A 20,944-nucleotide genomic window follows, 5' to 3' on the forward strand; every position below is an offset into this window, starting at 1 on the left:
TCAGGCAGATTCAATACGTGAGCTGGGCAATGAAAAGAGTGCAATAGAGTTGGATGAAGAGAGGAGGGGTGAGAGAGAGAGAGAGAGGGAGAGAGAGAGGGGAGGGCATTGTAGGAAGGAGAGCAAGAAGAAATTGCAAAGAAGAAAGTAACTCTTATTCAAAATGAGCATATACCTCCAGTTTTCTGTACCTCCTGGATTTCATTATTAGATATTTTAGAGATAATTCAGTTGAGTGAAATAAGGTTATTCTGTCTCAACAAAAGGCTGAGAGCCTCTGGTTTTTAAAAGTGGACCTACATGACTCAAGTATGAGGACGTCTGAAAGTGCTCTGCTTGCAAGCGGTACAATATAAACATAAAATAAACAGCGTGATTATATAGCAAAAAGGAGGTAGAGCTAGTCTGTGTTTGGTTTGTGAGTGTGGCGTGGACTGTGGCACTAAATGGTGTTTTGCCTGAGATCTGTAGGTGGATTTGACACTGAGCTGTGGGTGTGGATCCTCCAGATCAATAGAAACTATCAAGAACAGAGAATATTAAAGAATAACAGTGGTGTTTTGTTATGCCCCGTTCCTTCTGTCAGCAACACTGAAGCCAACAAGTTTCTGACTTGCCAACATTTGTTCCCACTGAAGACATATATACAAATATGGCTGCGATGGAGATTCCATTTACACAAAGTCCTTGAGTACAGTTTTGAAATAATGACCTGTTGCAGCTTTTTGTTTTCAGAATTAATAATATAAAAATCGAGTATATCAAACCGCAACAATAAGGTATAAGTTCAACCTTAGTAAGACATTAGCTGAGTTAACTATTCAACCAGGTGGTTACTTTTGGCTTATGTGCTGACTCTCCAAACCCGAAAGACATAATTGTGTACTGCGCTCTTACAATTTTGTAAAGAGGCTATTTTCAATTCTTTTTTTCCTGATGCTTATTGTGTTGCGTTCTGAAGGCCCTCCTGGACTAACCTGATATCTTTCAGAGAGCTCTTTTCTCTGATGCTCTGATGCACTTGGCAGGGCCCCTCTCTCTCTCTCTCTCTCCATCGCTCTCTCTCTGCTTCTCTCTCTTAATGCCCCCACTGTCATAGCATCTACAAGTTCCAAAACGCATTAGACATTTAATAGCCACGCTCAGGTTGCACTGATATTATCAATACAGCCCAAAAGATACACATCTCTCCTGCTAGTAGTGAATCATTTCTGTACTCACAAGCAAAGTGGTCTTGTTGTCTGCTCCATCTTCATTTACACCAAAACTTGCCGAAATTATTTTATTATTGACCGGAGAAATATATTTATAGGAGCCCCATGCTTGTGCTACATCTGCAGTCTATTTCAACAGAATAGTTAGATTATGGTATGTTTAAAAATGCTTTTCAAATTCATGTGACCCGTGTCTGCAAATGGAATAAATTATCTTTGATTAAGTTTTTTCTTTTCTGTTCCTCAATGAAGCGTGCAGTATTAGCCATCATCAAACCCGCTCGAGTGTGATGCTTTGGATATGTAACAGCTGATGAATATATCATCAGCGAGGGAGTGTTATGCATAACAGTTATGTATTAGCAAAAGAGCTATAGGCAGTTGCAGCCTCAGCCCCATCAAACCTCCAGGTATTATCTCATTTGTTGTTTTGCAGAATACAAGAGAATTCTTCTCAATAAGGGTCAGTTCATTTTTTTAAGGGTTGTGACACCTTAAAAGAATGGTATTCATATTCAAATTCCCCTCTAATTTCTTTTGTTGCAACATTTGGATGTACGAATGTCCTCACAAGCTCTTTATCTTCACTTGTTGAGGTTAATTATCAAGTATTAATCCCACCCTGCTTGTCATGTAAAGTTGTGTGGATGCCTGTGTTTTCTTTTCTTTCTTTATTTCTCCTCGCTAGGTATTAAGTGCTCCTGGCAGGTGCTCCGTCTTTAAACCTGTGTGAATGAAATATGAGCTGCAATGTCAACTGAACTTGTCACAGACAAGCTGGGTTGAATTAACGATAAGAGAGCAGAGGTGTGTTTTAATGCGTTCTCTTTCTGATGGAAGGTCTCAGCAAATGTATTATCGCGTACTGTACACCTGCTGGTTTTAGTATAAACATAGGACAGAAAAATGGTGGATTAGAAGAGAAAATCTTGGCCCTAATTTTAGTCTAAATAATGAATATTCTTTTCTGAAATGTTGTAATTAAATGTGTTTAGACCAAAAAGACTTGTCTTACCTTGGCCTTTAAAGACTTATTGCTCTTTGAAGCTTCGACTTATTCTCTACTTTGCATTCGGATGAAGAAAACCTATTTCTTCTACGAGAGACCTTCATTTTCAGTCATGTTTTAAAGGGATTAGAGCGTCTGCAGAAAATGATGGAATGTCTGGTGGTTTTTACCCCCGTTCATCAGGCCTGGTGATAGAATGGGACTTGAATTAGTTATTCCAGTGTTGATACAGGCATAGTTGATTTTGCATGATCAATGCCTCCAGCAGAACAAACTCACTTACTTGTTTGATGGCCTCTTGAAATCAGCAAGAAAAGGAAGGGCTGTTCTTTAAACTGCTTGCCGTTTTTCACTCTTTTTTGGTAATTATTTATTTTTAAATTGTCCCTTAGGCTAATGTTCCATTTTGGCATTTCACACCTCCCTCTCCCATAAATGAACCATCACAGCCATAAATCACTGGACAAACAGAGACTTGTGCAAACCCTGAAAGGTTCAGAGATTTATGTAACACATTCATGTTTTCCACTTCCTCATTTTAGTACTCCACTGGTAAAGCCTAGCTAATAAAAGGCCCTATTAATATTTCCTGTTGCTTAGCAACGGCAGGCAGCAAGTAATAGCATTCTGTGGAAAAATAGATGACCGATAAGGAAAAATTCAATTCTTTTCTCATCTCCTGGGAGAAAGTGCCTTATTTCTCTGGCAACGTGATATGAAACTGTAGTTGTATATTAAGAAATATCCTAAAAGAAATATAGGTTATTCTCTGGTTTCATTATTTGAGGAGGAATTTTTATTGCATGCATTTTTTTCTCTACCTTGATAAAGTTAATTAAGTTATCGCATTAAGCTCAGGTGAAGACTTAATTTCTTTGTTTTTAATCAGGTATTCTAAAGAGATGGTGTTAAATAACACATGCGCCACATTTTAAAAAGATCAGTTTTGTGAGACAAATTGCATTTCATTTATATTGGTGGCGTAATTTAAACTTGTTTTGTACAAACACAGGGCAGCTTGCATTAAGCAAAACCTCTTCTAATAACGCTGCTTATCGCTGTGATCACAGGTAATAGAAGAGGATCACTACATGACAATTTTCAATTTGGCTAATTCATCACCTCATATTTCAAAAACAACAAAGTATAAGATGTGTTATCACATGCATGTTGTTGTTATCGTCCCCCTCCATACTGTCGATGTGATCAACAGTGGCACTCAAGCAAAGTACACAGACTAAAGAAACAAAGACAGATTCAGCTGCAGCAGATAGCTGGTGTTATGAAGCAGATACATAGATAAGGGATTTCATATTACACTTAGCCACGGGCCCCTGCTGAGATTTATCATGCCATGAAATCATGTCCATATTGCACTGTGCCCTATCTCAACCATCCATCAGCTCATTCTGCTTTCACCACCAGGAATATTCAGTCCTGGTGGCGGTGGAGAGTCGTCCCATGTCATCTCACTCAGGGACATCTCCCCTGCTGGGCCGCCAGCTACCAGTTCAACACGACACTGTCACTCTGTCTGCTCATGTGCTCAAGTGCAGCTTGAGCCAGGGTGATTAAAACGCTTTGTATTCATATAACAGTCTGCTACGTTAATCCAGAAGAGATGTAAGGTGCAGGCAGTCTAATGGCTCTGCACAGTCTTGCACAATAGACATCATTAGATGATTGTCACGGTTTGCATTTGATATTAGAATAGAAAAGGATGTTTGGCCAAAACACAAAATAAACTTAAGCTTTTATTTGTTGTATGTTGCTTAAGCATTTACAGTATTTAGGGCTCAATATTTTCTGCTTCATTTGAAAGAAAGCAATGAGAATGAAATTGAGAATATAAGATGATATTATTTGTGTTTGAGTGCTAATACAAAATAATAAAATAAAGACTTTCCTTGGTTTGTCCTGCAGTACAAGGGATAACTTATAGATGTACAGGAAACTGGATGTGGGTTTCAGTCCCAATATTTCTTGATGAAAATCAATAATAAAATTTGTTATTGTTTGTGTCTTAACAATAAGAGAAACTAATCTGCTGCCATGTGTTATGGTTCAGAGAACAAGATGAAGATTCGGTCATCATTGTTTTATTATTATATTTACATTAACGGTATTTTACACACACGTGTAAATCACCTTGCCATGACCTCTATTTGCATGGCACAAACATTACTGTGTGCAGCTTCTTTTTTTTTTTTTATTTGTGTTCTTTCTTCTTTTTGTGTTCATTATTTCTGCATCTATGTTCATTTTTTTGTTGTGCGAGAGCAGGCACACCCACACACACACACACACACACACAAAGTGTATTTGACACAGCAGTCAGGAGTCTCATTAGTGGGAGCAGAGGAGCTTTGCCTTCTGCTGTCAAGAGTGTGTGTCCCTACTGCTCCTCACAACCGTCTCCTACATGTCATGTCAGGCAAGGCTCTGATTCTCTGACGCTGTGCTTTGTGAGGTGAGCTCAGAGACACGCCCGGGCTGAGAGGGAGCGAGAGAGGGGGAGAAAGAAATGGTGAGAGAACAAAAGAAAGTGAGAGAGAATAAAAAAAGATTGAGGAACAAGAGAGAGAGAGAGAGAGACATAACTAGAGTGGGGGAGAGAAACAGAAAAGAACACAGAGAGAGAGAGAGAGAGAGAGAGAGAGAGAGAGAGAGAGAGAGAGAGAGAGAGAGAGAAAATAAAAGCAAAGGAGGTTCTGACATTAGCAGTAATGAGGAACATGGAGGATGGTGCCGAGGGGGACATCATGACATTACTATCTGCAAATCAACCACTGCCTTGTTGTTGCCACAGATTCACTCTGAGAGGCGTTCAGGGTGGTACAGTACCTTTCAAGCCAACAGTCAATCACAACCAAGAACATCTGCTCCTTTGTGCAATTGCTTCCAGCTATTCTTTTAGGTGTAATAATAATAATGGTAATAATAATAATAAATCAAATTCCACACAAAGGAAAATACAACAGCAGCAAAAGGTCTATTAAGAAACCAACATAGAATTTGACCTTTTTACCATTTATTTATTGATTTCATTTCGGTTTGTTTGAGTGTGTGTGCTTGTTTTAAAGTTGATCTGAGTGGCACAACTTAAAAGTCCTTCCTAGATTTTATGAAAATATGAAATGTGTTGGCACAACTTCTTTTTGGCTACGAGAGATGTAGTGGCAAAGTCCTTTGCAACAGTGGCTACTTAAGACACTCTTGGAATAAATAGCCTTTTCTGCCTTTGAAAGTTTGTGTTGAAACTCATAATTATTTCCCTATGCTGCTACTTTGTGAGGTATTGCTGTTTTTCTGCCAGATTAATTGCTTGATCAGACTTCAGCGCAAGAGGTGCAAGAGCAAGTATTTTGTGTTTTTCCTTTTGACTAGCGTGTATTTGGAATGATTGAAAGTGACCTAAAAGTGTCTTGTTTTGGCAACATGGAGGAACTGCCAAGCTAATAAATAAAATGAGGTTTTGAGAGTGTGTTGCTAAATGCAGTTGGCTGGTAGCATACCTGGAACCTTCCATCATATTACATTTGAATCAAAATCTGCTTGTCTCATTGAATAATATGAAACAAAGTAATCTTGACTACTTTCTAAAACATATCCAATTAAGGTTGAACAAATTCCCGAAAACACTTGTTTCTTCTCCTCAAACATCCTAGATCCCACTGCACATCATATCTCCTTACTTAGCATCTGTCTGTTGTCACAAGTAGGCAAAAGCAGCGCTTTGCTTTTCATAGCGCTTTTTAAATAGCGCATGATTCATAAATCCAGTCTCTTATTAATTCTCTTCAGCTTGTGTAAATGACCCTCCTGGGTGTACAGTAAATATATATGCCTGATAAACTAAAGACACAAATGAAGGAGACAGAAGAGAGAGAGAAAGAGAGAAAGTGAGGAGGGGGAGGAGGCTTGAAGGCTCTTTGAGGAACATAGTTGTTAGTGCTTTGCCCTCAGGGTGAATAAGAAGTAGCTTCGAGGGCTTGTGAGACCCAGGACTGGCGCCCTACCTAAAGGCGTGTTTACCACAGTGTTGTGCGGTGGCTGTGCTTTTGAAGGATCAGTCTTGAACGCGGCTCTAATTAAAGCTGTCATGGCTGGGTGCCTGCAGGGATAATGTTCTATTATTATAGTCATTTGTTTCAATTAAACGCTGGGTGATTTTACAATAGCAGTCGTGAACCTGTGTGAGTGAGCCATCACTCTAAACAAGATGGCTCCAGTCAAGCAGGGAGTGGGGAGAGAAAAGTCTCAGGACTCAGAGGAGCATTGATCAGTGTACACTCAAATGGGGTAAGATGGGATAGAGAAAATGTGTGGAAGTGTGATTAAAACGGAGCAGCAGGTGATGTTTCTTCTAAGTACGGAATGATGCATAGCACCGCGTAGCATAAGTATATTTCTGTTGTTACATTCTGAAGGAAGTAAACTGAAAGTGGACTGACTCCAGCTCAACAAAAGATGCTTCATTAAAAGGTGACAAACATGGAAGATTTATTATAGATGGAGCTAATAAGTTGAGGCACAAACACACAACATTTATTGATTCTTGAGCTTCAAGATACGGCTTCAATATGATGCTATTAAACAGTGCAGGGCGAACAAGCCGTTTATTTAAATGATGAAACAGATGCCATTCTGGGATAATCATAAGGACGGAGCAAGGTTAGCACTTTTACTTTTTCTACTGCAAAGCTCTCCTCTCTCCTTGTAGCTGTATTGGGCTCTCTTCTCCCCTTCTCTCATCTCTGTGCTGGTGGTCAAATCCCCTTAGCTAAATCAAATGGTGCAGGCAATTGGAGCGGCCATGAAACCATTTCAAAAGGTAGGGTCAGCAGGAGCAGGGGAACAATGGCTTTGTGATATTCCATCTCGCACACAATGTGCTACACATAATTGGAAAGCCTTTGTTATTTGACTCCCATTTGACTATGATGTACAAGATGTGAATACAAACACGACAGGCGTAACGATGGCGGAGGAACACGTTCACAACCAGTTTCCAGGCTTTACATCACAGTTTAGGTCTACATGCTGCTTATCACCAAAAAAGCTGTGTCTAACTGTCCCCTTGCAAACTTTGGAGATGGATTTTGTTAATTAGGTCTCATGATTTTCTGTCTTTTTCTGTTGTAGTTTCATTACTTTTTCTTCTGGTTTCTCCTACTCTCTCTCTCTCTCTCTCGCTCTCTCTCTCTCTTTCTCTCTCTATTTTCAAGCTTCCTATTTCCTTTCCTCTTGTGTTTCCTCCTGTTTTTATTAAATAAAAACACAGATCTCCTGGGGTCATACAACAAACAACTGAATTGCTGGAGGTTAACATGGCTATGACAGTACACAATAGAGCTCACAATGCAACTGTATAAATGATCAAAATTTATATATTTACTATAGACCACAAGATATTAGTTAGTAGTCTATGTTTGTACCGCAAAACACAGCAGAGATATTTCATCTGTATCAGGAGTCCATGAAAAGTCAGTAAATGTTGCATGCTAAAGGCAGAGAGCACTGTGCATGTCCCCCTTGTTCGGCCAGCCATTTGGATGATATCATTAGGAATTAGCATACAGTACCTATGGCAACCAGCAACCTTTGTCAGATTCTTTCATAATATTTGTACAGCCGTCTGTCGCTTGCTTTATTTAGCCCAAGCTTGATGGCGGTATGTGATAACTTCTTGCTCTGTCTCACACAGGTGAAAGCACCAACTAAAAGCACTCAGACATATTAAAAGGAAAACAAAAATACATAGAAATGACTATTAGAAATAAATTATCACAGTGGGAGTTTTTTGAGTAATGGGCTCTAGTCCTTTAGGTATTATACTGTATATAGCTGCACTGTATGTAGCTGCAGTAGTGCACACTTTCATTACTGTAATCGGGTAATGCACACTTTAATACTTAGGGATCAGTTTCTTTGAGCTTACACTGGTACGTCTTTGCTTTTAAAGTAGTTATATAATGCAACTTACACTATCAGCTTCAGGCTTAGAGTAGAATGCAAGAGTTTCTAGCTTTCTGATGTCCAACTGCTGCATTAGCCACAACGGAAGGCTTAGCTTTAATGAAAATGGAATTAATGGCGTGAAATGTTAGCATGCTACTAAATAATATCAGACAAAATTTGTGCCTTAATTAAATAAATAAATAAATAAGTATGATTTGTTTTGCCACCATTGAAGAAATGGTGCCTTCCCCCCGGTGAACTCGGCTTCTCTGCATGTCTCCCTCTTGTTTATATTAAGCATGGTGTGGCTCAGATTAAAGGGTGACAATTTTTGCCTGGAGGCTGTTGCTATGGAAATGCGTCTGCTACAGCTATGATAGGCCATTCATGTTTGATTAATTGGTTTTTCAATGCTTCTTGGTTTGTGAGGACCCTTAAAGAGCAAGTCCATGGAAAATGGAAAATTAATGGATTTCTGTTTCCTTCTCTTTCTTCCGTTCTTTTTTCTTTCCTTTTTTTTTTTTGACTTGCTACTTATTTTGCTGAACCTATTTCCTCATGTTTTATGAAGTGTAGTGATGGTGTTTTGAATTATGATTGGAAGTTGGAGATTGCTGTGGATGGGGGAAGGTTAGAGCTTGATTGTTTGAAATGCAAAAGGAATGTCTTTGTTGATGGCTGGCTTTTGTGAGCAGCTGCTGAGGCAAACACAGATTCTAATGTCATGTGAATATTATGAGTTTCAAAGCAGGCCAGAGCCTCGTACAACATTACTTTGTTGTGCATTTATATTCTAGCAATCTACTGGGACCAATTATGATTAGAGAGCTGAGCCTTCATCTCTGAGCCGCTACTTGTGTTTATCAAGACCTCATATGCTTGGGCCCTTTCAATTTGATCTTTTTAGCACTGCACTAATGTGTAATGTATTATTTAACTCATAAATGTTTAAAAGAGCTAACAAATGCTAGTTCATCACTTTCTGATCTGTAAATTGCCAAACATTCCCATTTATGCCTGCATTAAAAGCATCCTTTGGTTCGTGCTCATATTCTGTCCTGATGAATCTTAAGTAAAAGCTTTTGATGTGGTTATTATTGAAGATTTTTTACGACTGCTAAGAGCAGAACTTTGTGAGTCGGATCCGTCTGAAGGGTGTTCTCTGCGTGATGGTCATTCTCCAGCTGTGAATGCTATTTTTGTTGCTCTTTGTAGGCCCAAGTGTTGCAAAAGGTGTTGTTTAACACACAATGAGCATAATATATCCGCAGGGGGTTGATAGCGTTGTTGATCAATACAATTGACTCAGCAATTGCTTTACCAGGTGCTGAGATTTCTGGCTTCACAAAACTTAATTTTTGACAGCAGGAACTGAAGTCTTCCTTTACCACCACCCAGGCCGTTGTGCCTCAAGGACCCTGGAGGGGCAGCACTTGTTGCTTTCATTAGAAGTCAACACAAAATATGGATTGTGCCTGTAACTGTAAATGGGGGCTTTGAAAAGCTACAACAATTTGAGTTAAGTGATAAACAACATGTATAATTTGGCCGAATGCAATATGAAAGTGGCTTCAGATACATTTTCTCCAGCATCATGTTAGTGTAGAAAACTTTTAGAAGTAACGTGCAACTTTTGACCAGTTAAGCACTGGAACACAACAGGGACCAGTGTTGGGCTTGTTACTCAAAAAATGAATATATTACTCATTACTTTTATTACTTTTCTGAAGGCTTATGGTCATCTTTGCTGGGGCTCTATGATGTGCTGCCTAATCAGTGCTTTAAGATGTTTGAGGTTGTGTTTTTCATAGTGGGAATAAGCACATGTTCTATCTGTGTATGTCTGAGGGTGTACTGCGCCTATCGCCAAATGACTGCTGGGATAAGTGGTTACAGATAATGGTTGCATGGGTGGCTGTTAGCTTCCAGTGTGTATTTACATTAAAAGAGTATGTTTGGGTCACATTACAGTAGCTTGATTAACGGTAAGCTTTTTATAATAAGTATACAGCACGGTGGTTTCTTGTCCAACACAAGGCTCCAACTCATGGAGTGTGTCGTGTACTGGGTCTTGTAATTGAAATAAACTGTAAAAAACAACTAGCACAAATAGTCTGATGCATTATAATCACACTGAAATCTATGGGGGTCTGTCTCACCAATGTTACACTCTTGTCTCTCTTAGTACAATTAGTGGATGGCAGCCTTTAGGGAACAAAAGGTGCAGGTGTCCCATTTAGTTCCAAGTTGCAGTCAGTTGTTTTTGTAGGTTCTGGTTGGGATTTGAAAGTGTTTAATATTGGTAATAATATTGCTCTCGGTAGGAATCTTCCTAGTGTTGTAAAATTTAGAAATGTTCCCATTTTGAAGGTCAGTGCTGGATCAGTACCAAACTAACAACTTGCCCACAGAAAGACAGTGGGAGGTGGAAAAAAAGACAAAGTTTCTAAACACCAGCATAGGCTCAAGCATAAGACCTGTTAGGAGGTTTTTTCAGTCTGTCTGGTTTCCAAAAGACACATTTCCCTCTTTACATCCCAGTTTTTGTAAGTCATTTTGTCTTTTTTAGCTTTTGTCCAACACACACACAAACACATACACACACACACACACACACACACACACTTTCCTAAAATTAACAGTGTCATCTCCATTTTAAGTAACTGCATATCTGGCTGATTGGCATATTTTTATTACTTTGAGTAGAGGAGACAATAGTAAAGCTGGTGTTCTTCTCTCACCCCAGATGCAGGAGATGGCTTTGCACCACCAACAACAGCAACACCATCACCAGCACCCTGACGGCGCTCATTATGACCCCGCCCGTAACCATCCCCTGATAAACAGCTCTCCTCCGATACTGCCCAACCCAATGAGCGCACTGTCCCAGCTAAACCCTCAAGTCAGCCGGAGCGCACTGCCTCATGGCTCCCCCTCACCTCCTGGAAGTAAATCGGCCACACCCTCCCCCTCAAGCTCCAATCAGGAAGAGGAGACTGATCCTCATTTAAAGGTACTGATGCAGCATCACTTCTTTGGCTGGTAGTAGTGGGGTAGGGCTTGAGGTTTTGACAGTGCTTGTTTGAGATGGTTCGCATACTAACTGCTGTGTTGAGTTGAGGAGGAATACAGGGCTCATTTGGTTGCTGGGAAAACTCACTTTTGCTGCAGTTTAAGTTACAGCTACGATTTCTTTTCTTTTGTGTACGGGATAGCGTATGTGCAGTGTGGCGCCAACTTTGAAAAGAAAATTACCTTTGGAGATTTTGTTGCATGATGGAATTTGAGTTGTTTTTGTTTTGTCTTTTATAGGATACAGTTTTGTTTTATTCCGAGCATTACAAATTTTAAATCAACAGGATTTAAATTGACACAATTAAAAGCGACACAATCCTTTGGGCAAAATAATTTCACCCTCAGAATATTTTCTTTACATTTGCAAATGGCCACAATCCATTACCATGGCCGCATGCTTGTTAGTTTGTTGGCAGACTCCTGCCATGAATTTTTTATTTTTTTTTCTCCATCATGCAGTTGTTGGAATATTGCACATTTTTCTTCTGAGATTAAATTAAAAAGATATGTGAATTTGTTGATTATCAACACATATACAAGGTTTTACAATCTTATCTAATAATGTTATATACAGCCTGGTTTGAAAACAACCACTCCTTTATTTATATTACTCATTAGTTTAAATGAGACGACAAGGATACTTGTTTACATTCATTTGGTTTATGTAAATTTGTAAAACTGCTCTCATAAATTGCCCACCAACCAGTGTCTCTGTGGATTCGCTTAGTTTCTGTCGAGGGAATGTGCATGAGTTTATAATTGAATCTGCCATGTCCACTGTGTTTCAGATTCATCTGTGTATTTAAATGTTAGCTCACTGTGATACAGTATAAAAAGAAGGGGATCCTTCAGATATTTTATATTATATATATATATATATATATATATATATATATATATATATATAAAAACATATACAGCCTATACATCTCTGGTGTCCTTCTCTCTCTCTCTCTCTCTCTGCGCGCACGCGTGTGTGTATAAAAATGATTACCATCTCTCCTATCAGTAAGTAATTCCATTTGCTCTCTTAAATTTATTCTGAGACCCCATCAAAGCCAGAGCAGATACAGCAGGCGATTTAAAATTCCTTTCAGCTCTGGCATGAAAAGTCAGAATTTATGACTTTCTGAACAACTGAAAAATAAAGATTTGTAAAGGTTTGATAAATTCAACTAACAGATGTTTTTTCTTTTTTTGACAAAGGAAAGCAGGAAAAACTGCTGTCAACCAGTGCTGGTTTGAAAGTCTTACTGTCAGTGAAACACTGCTGTAATGTTCAAATGTTGACAATCCAGGTATTGAACAGCGAGACTGAATTATGGATTTAATGAAATTTAGGCTTCACCTGGGCCCTGCGTTTTAAGCACTCCTCTGAGATCATTCTCTCCAAAGTCAGTCAAAATGGGCGACCTGCTGTCTGCAGTGCCAATAAGCTGTTTTGTATTTTGTGTTTCTGATGGTCTTCCAGATCACGGGGGAAAAACGGCCGTCTTCTGAGATGATGAAGCCCAAGCCCAAACCCCAAAAAAAGAAGAAGAAGAAGGATCCCAATGAGCCTACAAAGCCTGTTTCAGCCTATGCCTTGTTCTTCAGAGACACCCAGGCAGCCATTAAGGGACAGAATCCCAATGCCACCTTTGGAGACGTATCCAAGATAGTAGCTTCTATGTGGGATGGACTGGGAGAGGAGCAGAAACAGGTAAATTAATGATTCAGTGTCCTATATTATGCTGTAATTGCCACTTGGGGCCAAAGAAAAAGCCATGTGTCAAAGTGTCTCTACCAAAAAAGCAAGTTGATTTGCAGTACTTGTATTTAAATGCCCAGCAGATGCAGAGCAAGACTGGTTTTGTTTCTGGTTCCCTGCCAGGCTCCACTATGTTCACGGCCATTTTATCTGTCTGATATCAAATGATGTCTTGTTTAAATGTCATCTACTAGCGTGAAATAAATAAAAATCTTTCCAAATTGGTTTAAATTTTTAGGTCATGATTATTCAAATTCACAGATCAAGTTTACCACACAGTAGCACTCAGTGTTTGGTTATTAACACACTGTGGGGACACTGAGTCTGTTGATTGTGTCTGTTTGTCCTATGCTGCTACAAACAATTAACAGCAAAACGTAAAGCTCCAGTTTTCCTTGTCAAAATATTATGTTCTTCTGACTAATTATTATATTGCTACGAGGCAGAGGCTAATTAGTGTTAACGGAAATTGCAGTCAAGTTAGCATACTTTATTCTTACAAGGGTGTTGTATGTTGTATTTACATTTCAGGACAGATTAATCCAGGTATAGAAAAGTTGTACTACATCTACACTTGTAGAAATACTGCTTGCTCGATGAAGTACCCGGAAACTATAAAATATCGGTTATATTTTATTAAAGGGTAATATTGTGTCTTCTTAAGTCTGTTTTTGTGTGAGTAATAGTGAAAAAAGCAAATGCGTTGTCATAATATCATAGATCATAATCAAGTCATCACATTTATGGAAGCAAACCAGTTTAAAATCAACTGGCAGAAATTTGTTATTTTCAAGTGTTAATGCAATAAAAATCCTACATTGAGAGAAGTGAAAAGTTCCATCAACTGTAGTTATGTTTAGCAGAAAGGTGTCAGGAGTCATTCTGTTTTCATTACCGCCTGACCTCCGCATATGGAGCTGCAGCAACATTTACTGCAGTTTAAAATGTTTCCATCCAACATATTTTCTTTTTCACTTTAGCATTTTCAGACCAACACACAAAGTCAAAGAGGTTCCTATGTGTTTGTGGTAACAAATGATAGTGTGAAATGAATGGAAAACGAGACAGTCTGATGATCATGTGCAGACTCATATTTTTAGAATACCCAGTCAGGGTGCAGCCTATTGGGTGTCAAATAAAAGCACCTGTCTCCATGACAAAGTGCAGCCCATTCTGCTCAGCCCCAGCCACTGTCGACTAGACCCTATCTGGCATGTGTGTGTTTTTCTCCCACCAAACCTACTTTATACGCCGGACTTTGGAGGCCGTCTGTCCCTTTTATTTGCAGTTAATTTTTGCCGCCTTCACCAGGGCTCTTCACCATGAATCTTCATTTCGCTGCTGACACCCTTGAATGTGAATTCCTCATTTCCTGTCCTTTTATTTATATCTGTTGCCTGGTGATTTGATCATGCTGGGAATACAAGATTAGCAATTGCCTTGTCCTTGGTTTTGCCTCAAGGACATCTGCTCCTGAAATGTTATTGTTTGTGCTTCTTAACTCTTTGTGTCCTGGCTGCTTTTTCACCTTTGGTTTTACACCATAGATGCAGTGCTCTCTCTCTCTCTCTCTCCCACTAAATGCATTTCTACTTCAGAGGCTTACCTGAGAACCGAGATGAATCTCACAAAAGGGCAATTCCACCATTAAAACGCGCCCATTTATTGCGCTATTCCACAGCTAATTTTTTGATTTGTTTGTGCATTCATGTGTTTAATCAAATGTGTCACCTCGCAAGACACATAATTAACTTGAGGTAATGGTGTCATTATGGAATGAAATGTAGTACCCTGTCTGGGCAATAACACCGCTATTGCTCTAATTATTCTCTGTGACTAGCACTGTCACTTATTTCAGCACAACAAATGGATAAACTTGATAAGCGCGTATGTTCAGAGTGCAGCCAATTCAGCTATTTCGTGTTATCACTCATTAAAGTCGAAATATGTTAAAATCCTGGTTATTGCTTTATTATAACATATTAAAGCATATTGTATCCCACACATTGCTAAATTCCTTATAAAAAAAGGAAACACTGTACAAACTTTCCATGGAAGTGTGTAATGCCTGACACCTTTTTAATATACACTCTCTTTGTCTACCCCCATTTGTTAGCGGATGATGTATGTGCTGTTAGGCTTTTTCTTTTTCCTTTCCTCACCAAAAACTAGCCGTCATGTTATCTCTATAGGACTCATGAGGTGTGTTCTGTAATGTCACAGTCAGACCCTCTGGAGCCATGCAAGAGCACCAGAATGTAAACACAACCCTTCCCCTACACACAGCTTTGTTTTAACTAGAACGTGGGCCCTGTTTTCAATTACCTATAGGACCCCTCAAACACACCACACAGCAAAATTCACATACACTCAGCGAAGGCAGCATGTTTTATTGCTGTACTTCATAGAAGAAACGATCAGAAGTTTCACTATTATGATTTGTGTTCTTTTAGCGATTCTTTTTGTTGAGCTTCAGTGTGCAATTTTTCCCACTTTGCTTGTCTTGTTGTGTATTCTCCAGTGCTGTCCTTGAGCTTAGCAGAACAAAGTCCCATTTTTTTTTAAAGAAATCATGTTTATGTTCATATTTTCTTTTTTATTAAGATGTTTTTGTAGCTTCCATACTATACAGCTTTTTTTAATTCCCAAAGGCCTGTGCTTTATAGTGCAAGATCAATGCATTATTTGGGCTGTGTTATTCCTCAAGGTGAATACTTGTTAAAGCTGCCCCAGAAACACAAACACACATACAAACACACAAAAAACATGTTTCTCATTTTTGTTATTTAAGATTAAGATCAAGTTTAAGTTTTTTAGCGGTGGGGAGGAACAGTGATATTGCAGGTGGGGAGGAGGGGTTTTATTGGAGTTGTGTCCGTTAAGGGACAGAGAGAGAAGCAAACTAACAGCGTCACATCATTTGAACAGCACGCTTTGATATGAAACTTCTCACATAAGCTATCTTTTGGTATCTTCCAACAGCATCCACGTTTCTTTTTCTCCCTTTTCCTGCTTCTTTGTCTTTCTTTTACATGCACTTTTATTTGTCCTCTCCCCTCCTCTCCTCAACTCCACTACCTTCCTTTTAACCTACCTCATCTCTAGTCGTCATCTCTGTACTTCCTCGTTTGCTTCCTCTCCTCCTCTTACCGGTCCCTCGGTCTTTCGGTCGTAGGGGTAATCACTCCCTTCAGTGTCAGCAGGGTGCGGAGTTATTGTCTCCTGTAATTAACTGGTTATCAAACAAGAACATTTCATTAAGGTACAATTAGGGGCTAATTCAGGCGGGACACCTCTGTGTCAGGATTACGATGGAGGCATATGCTCTCCCCTTGCAGCTTTGTTATTTTTAATTCATACTGACCTGCAGCCTCTGACGGCTTCAATTGCTAATGAATCCACTCACTTTGGAATAATTAGACATCCTTAGGCATGGTAATTTATTTAAAAGTATCCGTCGTTGTGCGAATCATTAGCTGCGTTAAATTAATTTGAAATTAAAGCTGCTGGGAGTTTAGGGTTCATTAAAGAGACAAGGATTGCTCTATCGATATTTAAGGGTTGAGGGGTAAGGTTGTCACTTTTTTTGATATTGTTACAGTATTATTACAGTAAACTGTTTCATGAATCATTGTTTTTATTGTGAAATTCTGTTTCTTTTCCTTTGTACTTTGAAGCTCCTAATCCAATCCAGTCTTGCTCCAAAATATCTGATTGTGTATCATGAAAAGGAAGTAATAATAATAATGTAAATAGGGATGAGTGAGAGGATAAACATCAGCTGTTTGAGCAAGAGATTGTATCCGTCTTCATCTCGGGTTGTTTGCTGTTCTCCGTGTATGTCTGTTTGTTTATTGACTGTGTGTGTTAGCGGCTGCCCGACTATGTGCATTTGGCAACACATGAATGCTTAATGGTTATACTACCCCACCTCTTTGAAAGAAATGACCCCGTCCATGGAGCCACAAACAGTCTCTCACTGAGGATCAGTAATTACCCGCTGAATTCACACACACGCACACAAACACAAATCTACTTCATATTAAAATGCTCCAGAGAGGAGCAGAGATCTGAGTGTTCCTCATCGATTTAAGACTTGGGACTTTTGTGACTTGTTTTTACCGCATCAAAAAAGCAGTGGCAGCTATAAAGAGCCTGTGAGTGACATGTGATGACATTAACTTGAATTCCCTGTCTTAACGCATCATTTGAGGTTCATTCAGAATGCTCGACTTCGCCTCTTTGCTAACGCTGTTTTGAATTTTTTCCTCCTCATCTGAATGATTTGCTGGGACATCAGCTCTGATTAAGAGATGAGCAACAGTCTTAATGGAGGAGGAGACTGAAACGCTGTACACAAAATGACAAACAACTTCTCCCTCCTCATTTAGCTCTAATATTTCAAACTGCATTATTTTGAATAGGATTTCATCGCATTTCATTCTGGGTATTTTTGAAGAAATGATTCAAATGCAGCAACATCGTGCAGGTGGCCAAATCTCCTTGACTTGATAACTGGGCATTGAATGGATTTGATATGTTTTTCATCACAGAGCACACTGCCAGGTCACACAGTCACACCATGACTCCCAGACTCTCATCCACATCAGTCAGTGTGGACCGCAGGGTCATTTTAGCCTTTGGCATCACCTTGTAATCAATCGTCGTTGTTGTTGTGTTTGCTCCTGCAGAGCTACAAGAGGAAAACAGAGGCTGCTAAGAAGGAGTACCTGAAAGCCCTGGCCGCCTACAGAGCCAGTCTGGTTTCCAAGGTAACCACGGGGGTCACATCTTTGATATACATGGGTCAGCTGCGATATAAGGGATGATAAATTAGACAGAGAATTCCTCTCACTCTTATTCCAAGGAAAGGGTCCACTTGCTGCACTGAGGGGTTAGGATGTTTGTGCGTGTGGGTGTGTGTGTGTGTGTGTGTGTGTGTGTGTGTGTGTGTGTGTGTGTGTGTGTGTGTGTGCGCCTGTGTGCATGTGCTTAGAGGAGAACAGTGAAAATCAGGCCTCAAACACAACCGATTTGCAACTTGGGGAGAAATGAAAAGTAACAGAGTGCTCATGTAAGAGCAGAAGTGGACATTACCTATAATTTGCTGTCCTCTTGGTGTTTCTGTCCTCCCTGATGGGCCACTAACATGCTGGCTTTTGTTTACACACACCTACTGCTCACTCACTCTCTTACCGCACGTTAGTCCAGTTTAGCCTATAACATTGACACATTTCTAACAGCTAATGTAAAACCTAAATCACATGGTAAAATTCTGCATTTTTTTCTTCAATGAAAGGTGTTATGTTTCTCCCCCACTTCTTCTCACATCTGCAAGGCTTTTACAACAGTTATCACAGCACACGGGGGTTTTTCTGCACTGCATTTCATATCTCTGTTTATGCATTGTTTTTCGAAACACAACTCTAAATTGCATTAGCATATACCAAGCTCCTCCTCTTCCCCCTCCCTCTCCCCGACCTCCTTCCTCCCCTCCGCACAGCACCACACTTCCTCTCAAGCTCATGGGCCGAAAACAAGCACCTTGATTAAAGCATGAATAGTTAATTCATCAGCCTCTTCACTGTGGCATACTTTCAACTAAAAAGACTATTCTCATCTCTTGTCTTTGGTGCAATTAGACATTCATGTCAGAGCTCCTATACAGAGGCTTGATTGATACTATATGTTGGTAGATTGCCAGTCAAAAAACTGACATACAAAAATAAACCTGTGATCCCACCGCCCCCCCATCCTTTGCTCATTCAGGGCCAGCCAATCTGAATGCACGGCTGAATCTCACGATTCAACCCGACTCCCTCTCTCTTTTTTTTAATTACCAATAAAAGAGTCTTTTCAAAGTGCATTGGGGTGGGTGGAATTGGAGGTAATTGGAGCAGCATTTGAAGGATTCACATCTTCACCGTGCACCTGTTGCCTTTTTGTTTTGTGACACATGTTGGTTTGTTTGGGGGAAGAAGAAAAAAATAGTTTGATTGCCACCCACTGTCTGTAATGGCACTCCTCTTCTGTTTATTTCAATCTTAAGTCTCCATGTCCAGAAAAGCCATACTATGTGGTAAATGTTACAGTTAACATGCATTTTTTTTTTACATACATAATTAAGTCTATATTTCCTGTAAGAAATCTTTTAACTACAGTACATAATCCTTAAATATCCCCTTTAAAATAACGTAAGACAACAAATCACATCCATAACGTCAATTTCCCTCTCCGTTCTATTTCTTTACTATTTCATTTTCCACTTGACCCTGCAAATGTGTCTGTCCCTCTGCTTTTTCCATTCCTCTATCCCATTCCATTGATTAGTTCAGGGGTTCCGAGGGATGGATGTGAGCTATTACTAAATAGCAGACCACCACACATCACTGCAGCCAGTCTGACAGTTAATGAGAAACACTGGATGTAATTCATACATACACCACCTCATGAAAGCGAGACAGAACAACCTGCAGAATAAATGTGTGCATGTGTGTTGACTCAAAGCCAAAGAGAAGAAGTATAGAATAAATGGCTAAACATACTATAGGTTTAGACAATAAATAGTATAGAATTGTTTCTACACTATTAAACATGTAGAATACAGTATATATTAGGCTATCATTTACAAAGAAACCTTCACATCAAATAAAAGTACTTGAAAGGCCTGTGTCACTTTTCAATCTATTTGATGAGGTTATTTATATAATCGTCTTTGAATCTGAATTAGCCGGTGAAAGCTGCTCCTTTTCTTTTCCTTCATTGATATATTGTTTTGAAAACCTCCCCTGAGAGGATTGTCTCAGGGGGAATGAATTATTAAAAAGAAAAAAATATAGGACAGTTTAATGATTCAGAGACAACTCCATCATCTGTTGCCATGCTAATCTCACTCAAATTGTATTTGTATACTAAAATTGTACATGCCTACATAGTATTAGTATGCACTATAAACAAAACTACTACTTAACAAAAACCCCTCAGTGCACAATACAAACTGTGAGCATGCGTAAATAATAAATCTTTACTAGAAATACAATTTTAAGGCTGAAAGTATGATTACAAGTATAACCATCTTCCTTCTTCCTCCTCTGTAGACATATAATGACCCAGGGGAAACAAAAAGTGCCCAAACAAGCCAGGCTTCTCCACATATGATGCCAGCCAACCCGCCCCTATACAGTGTGCCACCTCCCCCTCAGCCGTCGTCGCCCTACCTTGGGCCCGGGGCCTTCCCTCTCACTGACCTGCAGAGCTACGCAGGACATGCCCCACGCCACACCCTGTCGCAGACGCTTAGCCAATCGCAGATGCTGCCAAGCATTAGTGCCTCTCCCCCTTCCTCCTTCCAGATCAGCCCACCGCTTCACCCCCACCAGCAGCTCTCCCTGCACCAGAGCTCGCTCCTCAACCAGCCTATCCGCATGCAGCAGGTCCAGTCCCAGCCAATCATCTCTCACCAGATGGGGCTTCAGGCCTCACTTCACTCCCCACCTCCTGGGCAGCAGGTACAGCAACAAACAGAGACAATTGCTGGTCTGAAAATGTTGATACGTTAAGATATGAAATAATTTTTTGTTGTTGTTTTTTTTTGTTTGTTTGTTTTTAGGGGTTTTCCCACCTTCAGTCAGAGTATCAGAAGAGCATTGGGGGATCCCAGTCTCCAGGTGCCCCTGGCCCTGGTCCAGGCCCTGGAGTGGCTCAGACCCATGACTGGGACAGTGAATATTGCAATCGGGAGTGTGGCAACCACTGCAGGTCAGTGGAAACAGCCAAGAGAGTTTGATTTGTTTCACACACTCCGTTGCTACTGCAACACATTAAATCACACAGGGTTGAATGGCATTTGGAAAGGAGACAATTTTATTGAGCTTAACCACTTTGTTTTAGTAAAAGACATAATGTGTTGTGAAAACTAAAAAAAAATGTCAAGAC

General features: G+C 39.8%; 1 protein-coding gene across 4 annotated transcripts in view; it reads left to right on the plus strand.

The window, feature by feature from the left end:
- The window catches only part of tox2 (TOX high mobility group box family member 2), an 83,467-nt gene that overhangs the window by 59,892 nt on the left and 2,631 nt on the right, over nucleotides 1-20,944 (plus strand). For 2 of the 4 annotated variants that reach the window (XM_067504942.1, XM_067504940.1), the window contains 5 exons: nucleotides 10,931-11,196; nucleotides 12,718-12,961; nucleotides 17,701-17,781; nucleotides 20,107-20,517; nucleotides 20,619-20,767. In XM_067504942.1, coding sequence (XP_067361043.1) covers nucleotides 10,931-11,196; nucleotides 12,718-12,961; nucleotides 17,701-17,781; nucleotides 20,107-20,517; nucleotides 20,619-20,767 — 1,151 coding nt within the window. Of the gene's footprint in view, nucleotides 1-10,930; nucleotides 11,198-12,717; nucleotides 12,962-17,700; nucleotides 17,782-20,106; nucleotides 20,518-20,618; nucleotides 20,768-20,944 lie in introns of all 4 variants that reach the window. The other 2 variants (XM_067504941.1, XM_067504943.1) reach the window with 2 other exon arrangements.

Source organism: Channa argus, chromosome 5, assembly GCF_033026475.1.
Source record: "Channa argus isolate prfri chromosome 5, Channa argus male v1.0, whole genome shotgun sequence".
NCBI classification, from domain to species: domain Eukaryota; kingdom Metazoa; phylum Chordata; class Actinopteri; order Anabantiformes; family Channidae; genus Channa; species Channa argus.